The 12,065-nt window shown below is 40.6% G+C and overlaps 1 protein-coding gene across 1 annotated transcript in view; it reads left to right on the plus strand.

Annotated features, from left to right (window-relative positions):
* The window catches only part of macf1b (microtubule actin crosslinking factor 1b), a 120,292-nt gene that overhangs the window by 93,370 nt on the left and 14,857 nt on the right, over positions 1–12,065 (plus strand). The window contains exons 28-33 of the mRNA XM_039737570.1: positions 692–817; positions 941–1,084; positions 2,727–2,915; positions 3,184–3,298; positions 5,975–6,141; positions 10,504–10,666. Coding sequence (XP_039593504.1) covers positions 692–817; positions 941–1,084; positions 2,727–2,915; positions 3,184–3,298; positions 5,975–6,141; positions 10,504–10,666 — 904 coding nt within the window. The remainder of the gene's footprint in view (positions 1–691; positions 818–940; positions 1,085–2,726; positions 2,916–3,183; positions 3,299–5,974; positions 6,142–10,503; positions 10,667–12,065) is intronic.

Consider the following 12,065-nt stretch of genomic DNA (forward strand, 5'->3'; position numbering starts at 1 on the left):
TGTTTTGTGGACTATCCATTCTAGAGCCTTGGAAGAAGGGAGACAGGATTGTACTTCTCAAAGGCAGATGAGTTGAAAGAGGGTTTCTTGAGAATGGAGGTCACATTTGATAGGTTGACTACTCCTTAACATCTTGGGAAGACAGAACATCCTTCCCTCCTGGACACTCTCATGTGTAGTGGTCTTCCTGCATACATCCTGCTCCCTGGTGGTGCTTGTTTATCTTCACACACACATAACAGCATAAGTCAGTTGTTTTGCTGAATTCTGCTGTGTACCCCCCATCTCTGACTGATCATTCCTTTGGTCACTGTGTCCCCTTAACCTAAATACCTCCTTTCCATCTTATGAGTACAGAGTTGCAATGAACCGTAATCATACTAGCTGGAACAAGCACACGGTAGGGTCCCATCTGTCAGGGCTACTACAGTGCAGGTCACACCTGAGGATACTCTTTAAACTCAGTCACCACAGGCCATATGTCCACTTAACTGCATGTGTTTAAACACTGAAACCAAAATGAGGGTCCCACATGTCCATGGAGCAAATGAAGCAAGGTAAGTGAACATAATGGACATCCTGACTGGAAATCAAAGCACCCTAAAATGCCAGCACCCCTGCCATGCTACCCTGTGTAAATCCATTAAATAAAATAATAACAGCTTTTCTGTTTAACTCTGCACCATGACAGGCTGAAGAGTTCGACTCCTTGGTCCATTCATTTCTTGAAAGGCTCTCAGAAGCCGAGAGGACTCTTAAGTATGGAGTGATTCCTGAAGATGAAACGTCTGTATTGGAGTTTCAAAAGCAGCACCAGGTGAGTGCTGAACAACTGAATGGGGAATGTTGGGGGCAGCCTAGTAAGTCGGGTTAACTCCAAGTCAGTTTTCACCTGATTCATTTAAGTTCAAGTTTATTTTCAATTATTAAAATCTTGCAGGAGTCAATGAAATGCCTGGAGTGTCAACAGATGGAGTTGGACTGCATCAAATCACTAGGAGAAGAAATTCTTGCTTCTTGTCACCCGGACTCTGTTATCACCATTAAGTCGTGGATCAGCGTTACAAAGACACGCTTTGAAGAGGTACGGTATGGGGAAAGGAGACTGTGCCAGCTGGGTCTGCCTGAGTCAAGAAATGCATTGATGGCCCTTGGTGCTCTAAACTATGACTGCATAATGATTCAGGTTACACATTTCATGCTCTGAGACCAGCTAGGACCAATCACACCTTCATGAGTAACCATTAAGGGGAGATGGGCTGAGAAAGATTAGAAAAATTGTGATGAGAACAGGACATGCAGCCCAACAAGCTCACCCATCCTGGTTCACCAAAAGTGCCCAAAATACATTAAATCGAGATTTAAAGGTCCCTGAAGTCCTGCTCTCCACCACAGGACGTGGTCATTTATATCATGTGCCTGCAGCGCTCTGTGTGAAGAAGAACTTTCTAACATTTATGTGCAATTTACTCTTAACAATCTGTGTCCATGAATTTATTTCAAATTAACAGATAGTTCCAGGATATCTATCACATAGTGCCTTTCATCATCTATCTATGGATCATATAATGCTCATCAAATCTATCATCCATCTATTAATAACATATTGCCTTTCATCCACATATGTATGTATCATATCCTGTCTATTACATCTACCGTAGAGTGCCTTTCATCTATCTATCTATCTATCTATCTATCTATCTATCTATCTATCTATCTATCTATCTATCTATCTATCGTGCCTTTCACCCATCTATCTATGCATTTTATACCACCTATCAAGTCTATTTTATAGTGCCTTTCATCCATCTGTCTATATATCATAAAACTCCTGTTTATCCATCATATAGTGCCTTTCATATCATATCATATTATATACTGCATATTTTTCTATCTATGTGTCTATGTATCTATCAGTTAGTGCTTTTCATCTAACTATCACTGCATTATATACTGACTATCAAATCTGTTATATGGTGCATTTCATCCACCTATGTTTAATATAGGGCGGCACCGTGGCGCAGTGGTAGCGCTGCTGCCTCGCAGTTAGGAGACCTGGGTTCGCTTCCCGGGTCCTCCCTGCGTGGAGTTTGCATGTTCTCCCCGTGTCTGCGTGGGTTTCCTCCCACAGTCCAAAGACATGCAGGTTAGGTGGATTGGCGCTTCTAAATTGGCCCTAGTGTGTGCTTGGTGTTTGTGTGTGCCCTGTGGTGGGTTGGCACCCTGCCCGGGATTGGTTCCTGCCCTGTGTTGGCTGGGATTGGCTCCAGCAGACCCCCGTGACCCAGTGGTTGGATTCAGCGGGTTGGTAAATGGATGGATGTTTAGTATAATGCCTTTCATCTGTTATTATCCAAGCCAGAAGTCCTTGTGTGTGTTTGGGGTATTGTTGCGGTTTGTTATAATATTTATATTTTTCTTGAGGCACTGTAAAGGTTTAATTTTATCTATCTATCTATCTATCTATCTATCTATCTATCTATCTATCTATCTATCTATCTATCTATCTATCTATTATATAGTGCCTTACATATCTATCTATCTATCTATCTATCTATCTATCTATCTATCTATCTATCATACAGTGCCTTTCCTCCATCTATCTATGTATCATGTACTGCCTATTATATCCATCTATTACTCAGGCAGTCAGTCCTGCCCCTCTCTTCAGTTAATAAAAGGACATCTCCTTCTCCTTCTCCTTTGTCTTCCCAAACTTGCCATAGGTCCAGGCCTGGGCACATCAACAAGCTGAAAGGATCCAGGGCACCCTCACCATTCTGGAAGCAGAACGAGCTGAAGTGCAGAGGCTGCTGGACTGGATTTCAGCCGCTGAGGAATCGCTGACCTTGCGGGACCAGGAGCCTCTCCCCACAGACATGGGGCAAGCTGAAGAGCTCATCACACAACATGAGGTGCAAATGTTGCCCAGTTCTTGTTTTTCTTTCATGATCAAACTGCTGAACATTATCAGCAAAACTTACTCCTTTTTTAATGTACTAGGCAATCTGTAACTACTCAAAAGATGAATAAGCAAAACTTAATAATATTTAGGAGCTTACCAAAGAACAGACTCACTGTGGTGACCTTCCTTTATCCTCTATGAGCTAAAATGTAAACATAAAAAGTTAAAATATATCAAAGATATTTTTAGAAAGTATGTCTTTACTTTTTTTCTTGCAGGTGTTTATGGAGGAACTAAACCGACAGCTGCCGGAGATGGAGAAAGTCACCAAATTCTGTAGAGAAAAACTCGTTTGTAAACCCCAACTACCTCAGACTAGAAAAACGACAACCAGTAAGGAGTGTGATGATGTATTCATCCATTTTATGAACCCGCTGTATCCACTGCAAGTAGTGAAAGCCTGAAGAATGGCATAGCGACATCAAGCAGAAGCGACCACTGGGAGCAGGGCACACAGACACACAGTAACGGCAGCCATTTTAGAGTGAAAGTTAAGAACAGTTAACCACACTGACATCTAGGAAGAAGTAGCAACTGCTTAGAGGCTTGCCAGACCGGGACTGGCAGCCAGGGTCCCAATGCTGACCACTGAGCCACCATATTGTCCACACAATTATTACAATTATTCCTATTGCTGAATGGAACTGTACTGCTTGACATAAAATGAGCTCCTATAAAGAGAGTGATCAAACTGAATGGCAACAGTGAGAACACTGTACAGCAGGCAGTATTCAAAGATATAATCATAGACTGAAAATGTTTAATAAAATAAGAAAAAAATGGTAGATCAGTCTTCACTTTTGTTCGACAGAGGAGGAAAATTATTTAAATGATATATATATATACATATATAAAGATGTGTGTGTGTTTATATATATATATATATATACTTTGTATATATATATACCTGTATATATATATATATATATATATATATATATATATATATATATATATATATATATATATATATGGGTGGCACAGTGGGTAGCGCTGCTGCCTCGCAGTTAGGAGACCCGGGTTCGCTTCCCAGGTCCTCCCTGCGTGGAGTTTGCATGTTCTCCCCGTGTCTGTGTGAGTTTCCTCCGGGCGCTCCGGTTTCCTCCCACAATCCAAAGACATGCAGGTTAGGTGGATTGGCGATTCTAAATTGGCCCTAGTGTGTGTGTGGTGTGTGTTCTGCAGTGGGTTGGCACCCTGCCCAGGATTGGTTCCTGCCTTGTGCCCTGTGTTGGCTGGGATTGGCTCCAGCAGACCCCCGTGACCCTGTGTTTGGATTCAGCGGGTTGGATAATGGATGGATGGATATACTGTATGTGTATATATATATATATATGAGATAACGTTAATTCTTAATTGTAGTACTAAAGTGCTAGAGATCCTAGTAGAACTGGGTATATGTGACCAGAACTCTGCTGTCCAGTTAAGGTGAATGTACTTAGGGTGAGGCCATCAAATGCCAGCACCATTACACGGTGTCAGACGTCTCCGCCAGAATATAATGCATGTGTTATGCTGGACGTTTCCAGACCCCTTCACTTTATGTACACTTTGTGTGTTAATTTTAAATAGATATATTTGTCATTTTTGCCCATTCATCTGCACTCAATAAGGTTGGCCAATTTATTAAAAATCAAAACCTGATATATCTCATTCATTTAAGTATTCTGACCCCTAATTCAGTACTTTGGCAAAGCACCTTTGGCAGCAGTTCCAATTTTGAGTCTCCTTGGGGTGATTCTTTACAAACTTTGCACACCTGGAGTTGGCCATTTTATCCCAGTCGTCCTCTGAAGTTTCCTTACGTTAGATGAGAAGCGTCTGTAAAGTGCCATTTTCAGGTCTCTTCTCAGATGGTCTATTGACCATTGTCTAGACTTTGGTGGGGCCACTCAAGAACACACAGAGACTTTTCATGAAGCCACGCCTGGATTGTCCTGGCTGTATGCTTCATGTCATTGCATGTTGAAAGGTGAACCAGCACCCCAGTCTGAGATGGTGTGTCCACTGGAGCAGGTTTTCTTCAAGGACCTCATTGTATTTGGCTGCATTCATCCTTCCCTTAATTCTGACCAGTCTCCCTATCCGAATGCTGCCACCACTATGTTTCTCCGCAGTGATGGTATTAGGCAGGTGATGAGCAGTGCATGGTCTTCACCAGGCATATTGCCTGAAGCTCTGCCCAAAGAGTTCAATGTTTGTCTCATCAGACTAAACCAAACTCCAAGCAAGCTTTTTACTCAAGAGTGTCTTCTGCCTAGCGACTCCACATGCACCTGATTGATGGAGTACTAAGACTCTCGTCCTTCAGACAGGTTCTCTCCTCTCAGCACAGGGATTCTGACCGAGGCCCTCCTTGCCCAGTTACTCAGTTTGGTCAGACAGCCAACTCTTGAAGGAGTCCTGGAGGTTTCCAGACTTTTTCTGTTTCCCGAATATTGAGGTCACTGTGTACCTGGGGATACTCAAAGCTTTAGAAATGTTTTATACCCATGCACATATCCATGGCACCTCCCAATTTAATCATGGAGGTCTATAGAAATTTCCTTGGACTTTGTGGTTTGTTTTTTGTCCAGACATGCAGTGTAAATTGTAGGACCTGACAGACACAGGTACACGTCTGCCTTTCTAAATGTTGATCAGTCAATCAAGTTTTCCACAGGGGGACTCCAATCAGGTTCTAGAAACATCTCAAGGAGAATTAAAGCAAACAGGATGTGCCAGAGCACAGTTTGGAGTGCCAGAGCAAAGGATCTGACTACTTGCATGAATGAGAATGGTTCGTTTTTGATTTGTAATAAATTTGCAAACTTTTCTGAAATAACCTTTTTACTTTGTCATTATAAAATGAAATCTACAACACAATAAAGTGAGCAGAAAGTGAAGGGGTCTCAAAATGCTTTCATAATCCACTGTATGTATGCCTTCTGAATGTAATCTTCACCATGATTGTCAGTGTGAGCAGCACAAGGAGACTTCTCTACCCGTGGCGCTCTTTCTTCTTTTCAGAACGCAGGAGCACTGTGAAGCCCCAGCCAATGGCAACTACCTCTTTTGAACCCCTGGAGCCTAAGACTCCCCTAGTCAGCTTGTTAATCAGCCGCTGGCAACAGCTGTGGCTCCTTGCCCTGGACAGGCAGAGTCGACTTCAAAATCATCTGCAGAAACTCAGAGAGGTAAGAGGGTCCAGGTAAAATCTTTTAGTATGACAAATGTTTTGTATCCGTACATGGAGAATCGATAGTCGTGTTATATTATTCATTTATTTCCAGGAACCTGTTAAACCAATTCAGGTGTGGTAGGTGGCAGGAATGGCCCATCATACTGCACTCTCATTCACTCACAATACTAACAACATTGATTTGTGCAGCGTAATTTTATACAGAACTGCATCTCTAAGTACTTTACAAATAATAAAAGAAAAAGTACATTTACAAAACAAATCAAAGGTAAAAATGAAAGAAATCCTAAAACCAGAGATGGTTAAATAAACACACTTGAATTGAGGCTGTTTGTAAATCTCTAATGGTGATAGACAGATATGAAAGGCACTATATGATAGATAGATAGATAGATAGATAGATAGATAGATAGATAGATAGATAGATAGATATGAAAGGTACTATATGATAGATAGATAGATAGATAGATAGATAGATAGATAGATAGATAGATAGATAGATAGATAGATAAGGCACTATATGATAGATAGATAGATAGATAGATAAGGCACTATATGATAGATAGATAGATAGATAGATAGATAAGGCACTATATGATAGATAGATAGATAGATAAGGCACTATATGATAGATAGATAGATAGATAAGGCAATATATGATAGATAGATAGATAGATAGATAGATAGATAGATAGATAGATAGATAGATAGATAGATAGATAGATAGATACTTCTCAGATGGTCTATTGACCATTGTCTAGACTTTGGTGGGGCCACTCAAGAACACACAGAGACTTTTCATGAAGCCACGCCTGGATTGTCCTGGCTGTATGCTTCATGTCATTGCATGTTGAAAGGTGAACCAGCACCCCAGTCTGAGATGGTGTGTCCACTGGAGCAGGTTTTCTTCAAGGACCTCATTGTATTTGGCTGCATTCATCCTTCCCTTAATTCTGACCAGTCTCCCTATCCGAATGCTGCCACCACTATGTTTCTCCGCAGTGATGGTATTAGGCAGGTGATGAGCAGTGCATGGTCTTCACCAGGCATATTGCCTGAAGCTCTGCCCAAAGAGTTCAATGTTTGTCTCATCAGACTAAACCAAACTCCAAGCAAGCTTTTTACTCAAGAGTGTCTTCTGCCTAGCGACTCCACATGCACCTGATTGATGGAGTACTAAGACTCTCGTCCTTCAGACAGGTTCTCTCCTCTCAGCACAGGGATTCTGACCGAGGCCCTCCTTGCCCAGTTACTCAGTTTGGTCAGACAGCCAACTCTTGAAGGAGTCCTGGAGGTTCCAGACTTTTCTGTTTCCCGAATATTGAGGTCACTGTGTACCTGGGGATACTCAAAGCTTTAGAAATGTTTTATACCCATGCACATATCCATGGCACCTCCCAATTTAATCATGGAGGTCTATAGAAATTTCCTTGGACTTTGTGGTTTGTTTTTTGTCCAGACATGCAGTGTAAATTGTAGGACCTGACAGACACAGGTACACGTCTGCCTTTCTAAATGTTGATCAGTCAATCAAGTTTTCCACAGGGGGACTCCAATCAGGTTCTAGAAACATCTCAAGGAGAATTAAAGCAAACAGGATGTGCCAGAGCACAGTTTGGAGTGCCAGAGCAAAGGATCTGACTACTTGCATGAATGAGAATGGTTCGTTTTTGATTTGTAATAAATTTGCAAACTTTTCTGAAATAACCTTTTTACTTTGTCATTATAAAATGAAATCTACAACACAATAAAGTGAGCAGAAAGTGAAGGGGTCTCAAAATGCTTTCATAATCCACTGTATGTATGCCTTCTGAATGTAATCTTCACCATGATTGTCAGTGTGAGCAGCACAAGGAGACTTCTCTACCCGTGGCGCTCTTTCTTCTTTTCAGAACGCAGGAGCACTGTGAAGCCCCAGCCAATGGCAACTACCTCTTTTGAACCCCTGGAGCCTAAGACTCCCCTAGTCAGCTTGTTAATCAGCCGCTGGCAACAGCTGTGGCTCCTTGCCCTGGACAGGCAGAGTCGACTTCAAAATCATCTGCAGAAACTCAGAGAGGTAAGAGGGTCCAGGTAAAATCTTTTAGTATGACAAATGTTTTGTATCCGTACATGGAGAATCGATAGTCGTGTTATATTATTCATTTATTTCCAGGAACCTGTTAAACCAATTCAGGTGTGGTAGGTGGCAGGAATGGCCCATCATACTGCACTCTCATTCACTCACAATACTAACAACATTGATTTGTGCAGCGTAATTTTATACAGAACTGCATCTCTAAGTACTTTACAAATAATAAAAGAAAAAGTACATTTACAAAACAAATCAAAGGTAAAAATGAAAGAAATCCTAAAACCAGAGATGGTTAAATAAACACACTTGAATTGAGGCTGTTTGTAAATCTCTAATGGTGATAGATAGATAGAAAGGCACTATATGATAGATAGATAGATAGATAGATAGATAGATAGATAGATAGATAGATAGATAGATATGAAAGGTACTATATGATAGATAGATAGATAGATAGATAGATAGATAGATAGATAGATAGATAGATAGATAGATAGATAGATAAGGCACTATATGATAGATAGATAAGGCACTATATAATAGATAGATAGATAGATAGATAGATAAGGCACTATATAATAGATAGATAGATAGATAGATAGATAGATAGATAGATAGATAGATAGATAAGGCACTATATGATAGGTAGATAGATAATGAAAGGCAATATATGATAGATAGATAGATAGATAGATAGATAGATAGATAGATAGATAGATAGATAGATAGATAGATAGATAGATAGATAGATAGATACAATTAAACCTTTACAGTGCCTCAAGAAAGATATAAATATTATAACAAACCGCAACAATGCCCCAAACACACACAAGGACTTCTGACTTGGCTAATAGCAGAGCTGCTGCCATCTAACCATCTTTTACAGTTATGTGCCAATTTATGTCCAGCTGAGTTGAGACTATTTATACTTATGGTCATGGAATATCTTTTTATCTTTCATTATTATTATCACTATTTTACAGGGTCTTGTTGTCTTTTTAAATTAATTGACGACCCACAAACACAAACTGCCCCCATGGTGATATGTCAGGGTTCCCCCTTGGTGAATCAAGCTCATTTAGAAATGAGGAAACATATCATGCCACATTGGCAATCACTTAGGTGATCCACCACAACCCACTCACAAACTAATAATGGCAACTCATAACCCAACATCAGTGACTAGGGTCGCATGCCAGTGGTCGACAAAAATGTCTTTACGAGATGGACTTGGTGTGCAGACGTTGAGACTAGGAAAGTGGTTTGTGGTATGCTATAGCGACAGTGAAAGTATGCATACCAGTGACCCACACAGGCTCCTTTGCAATGACCTGTACACTTTGTGACCTCTGGCCATTTGGTGGATAAAATAACATTATACTGAAAAAAATCACGAATATTTCTGTGTTTTGCTACTCTATGGTAACTCATCAGTATTCATGTGTTGGCAGAGCCTTTAATCAAAACACAATGCCATGTAAATGAGACGCTGTAAAGCCAGTTTATTACTACAAATGGTTGTGATGCGCCATCTGCTGGAAGGACAAGTGCAATGCATTTTTTTGCTACAAGCATTACAAAATACATTCCAGGAGATGGTGCTCTGTAAATGTTAATAACGTGCGTTGATTACTTAGATGTCAGCCCATCTTAGACGGGTAGCACAGCTAGAGTTTCAAATACATTTTTAAAGTGCAGAATCCAATTTAGCCTAACTAAGTACCCTTAAGGGAAACAGAAATGTCAAAAAGGTTGAGTGCAATAAAGCCAGGAAAAATTAATGAAGAAACCAAATCAAAATAGAGGGTTAACACAATTTTAACATGCCTGTGGCATTTTTTTTGTTCATTTTGACAGATTTTTTTTTTGTTTTTATATACTATAGATAACATTTTGACACAAGGTGAAAAATTTAAAGTCTAATGATTTATGTGTAATTTCTCTTGTGCCACGTGCACTGTGTCATGGCATTTGTGCGTGTACATGTGTAAGGTAAAGGTCCTGAGGCACAGCACAACTCGTAATGCGTCTCACTTGATGTCAACCCACAAGGAACACACCCAAAGGCTTCTGGGGTAGCTGACACACAGAGGAAAGTCTTTGTGTAACTTAAAAGGGAGGCAGGAATGAGTCTCTAACAAATTTATTAGAATGAAACCAAAGTTAGAGACAAACACGTATTTGGGAATACTGTATTTCATGCTTCCTGGAATGGGTACACCAACTCCATTCATCTTCTAATGTGTCTGTTATTTTCTTTTTCTTCCTATTCCCCCTTATTAGTTGGAAGAATTTGCCAGTTTTGATTTTAATGTGTGGCGCAAGAGGTACATGCAGTGGATCAGCCACCTCAAGTCCCGCATTCTGGATATTTTCCGGGGCATCGACAGAGATCAGGATGGAAGAATTAGCCAGAGAGAGTTCATTGACAGCGTCCTGTCATCCAGTAAGACATGGCTATTTTACAATTATAGCGTTTGCTATATTACTAACCTACTTTATAAAACAAAATGTCTATAGACTTGTGTATATATTTTTACTTACTTTTTACATACGTAGTGTTTTTGTATATTGTATTTGTAGATGATTGTAGCCATCTCTCATAGTACCTGCTGAAAGTACTGACACCCCTTCATTTTTTCACATTTTCTTATGTTGCAGCTTTGTGCTAAAATCATTTCAATATTTTTTTTTTCTCATCAAACATTCAATACCACAGAATGATGAATCAAAAACAGGATTTTAGAAATTTTTGCAAAATGTATTAATAATTAAAAAAACTGAACTATCCCATTGACAAAAATCTTCAGACTGTCTCATCAAAACTTGGTTGAAGCCCCTTTGGCAGCAATTCCATCCTTGAGTCTTGGGTTTGATAAGACAAGCTTCACACAGCTGGATTTGGGGGTTTTCTTCCATTCTGTTCAGATTCTCTCAAGGCCTGTCAGGTTGGATGAAGATCATCAGTGGACAGACATCTTCAGACCTCTCCAGAGATGTTCAGTTGGGTTCAGGGCCACTCAAGAACATTCAAGGAGTTGATCCTAAGCCATTTCTGTGTTGTCTTTGCCTTGTTCTGTTGGAAGGAGAACCTTTGGCCCAGTCCGAGGTCCAGAGCACTCTGAAGCAGGTTGTCATTAACCATATCTCTCTAGTTTCCTCCATTCAGTTTTCCCTTAACCCTGACTAATCTTCCAATCCCCAGCCCCATGGCATGATGCCGCCACCACCGTGGTTCATCATTAGAATGGTATTGTGCAGGTGACGAGTGGGGCCTGGTCTCCTCCAGACGTGGTTCTTAGCATTGAGGCCAAACGGTTCGGACTACAGAATCTTGAATTTCAAAGTCTGGGAGTCTTTCAAACTCCTTGCTGGTTTTCATGTGTTATCTGGCCACATTGCTATAAAGTCCAGATTTGTGGAGGGTTGCAGTGGTAGTTATCCTTCTGGAAGTTTCTCCCTTCTTCACACAGGTTCTCTGGAGCTCAGCCAGAGTGACCATTGAGTTTTTGGTCAACTCTCTTACCAAGGCCATTCTCCCACAATTCCTTAGTTTGTGGTTAGTTCTTGAAGGAATTGTGGACTTCTTCTATTTAAGAATTATGGAGGCCACTGTGCTCTTGCAAACCTTCAATGCTGCCAATGTTTTTGCAGCAGATATGTGATGTGATACAATTCTACATCTAAGCTCTGCAGGCAGTTCCTATGACCTCAGCTGTGGGACCTTCTATAGACACGTGTGTATCTTTCCTATTCACGTCAAGGACAACTTGAGGACAATATGCAGACTTCCACATGGACAGTAACCAAGTGCGCAGTTTCAACCCAGGAATGCTGGATTCTTA

Source organism: Polypterus senegalus, chromosome 15 (genome assembly GCF_016835505.1).
Source record: "Polypterus senegalus isolate Bchr_013 chromosome 15, ASM1683550v1, whole genome shotgun sequence".
Lineage (NCBI taxonomy): Eukaryota > Metazoa > Chordata > Cladistia > Polypteriformes > Polypteridae > Polypterus > Polypterus senegalus.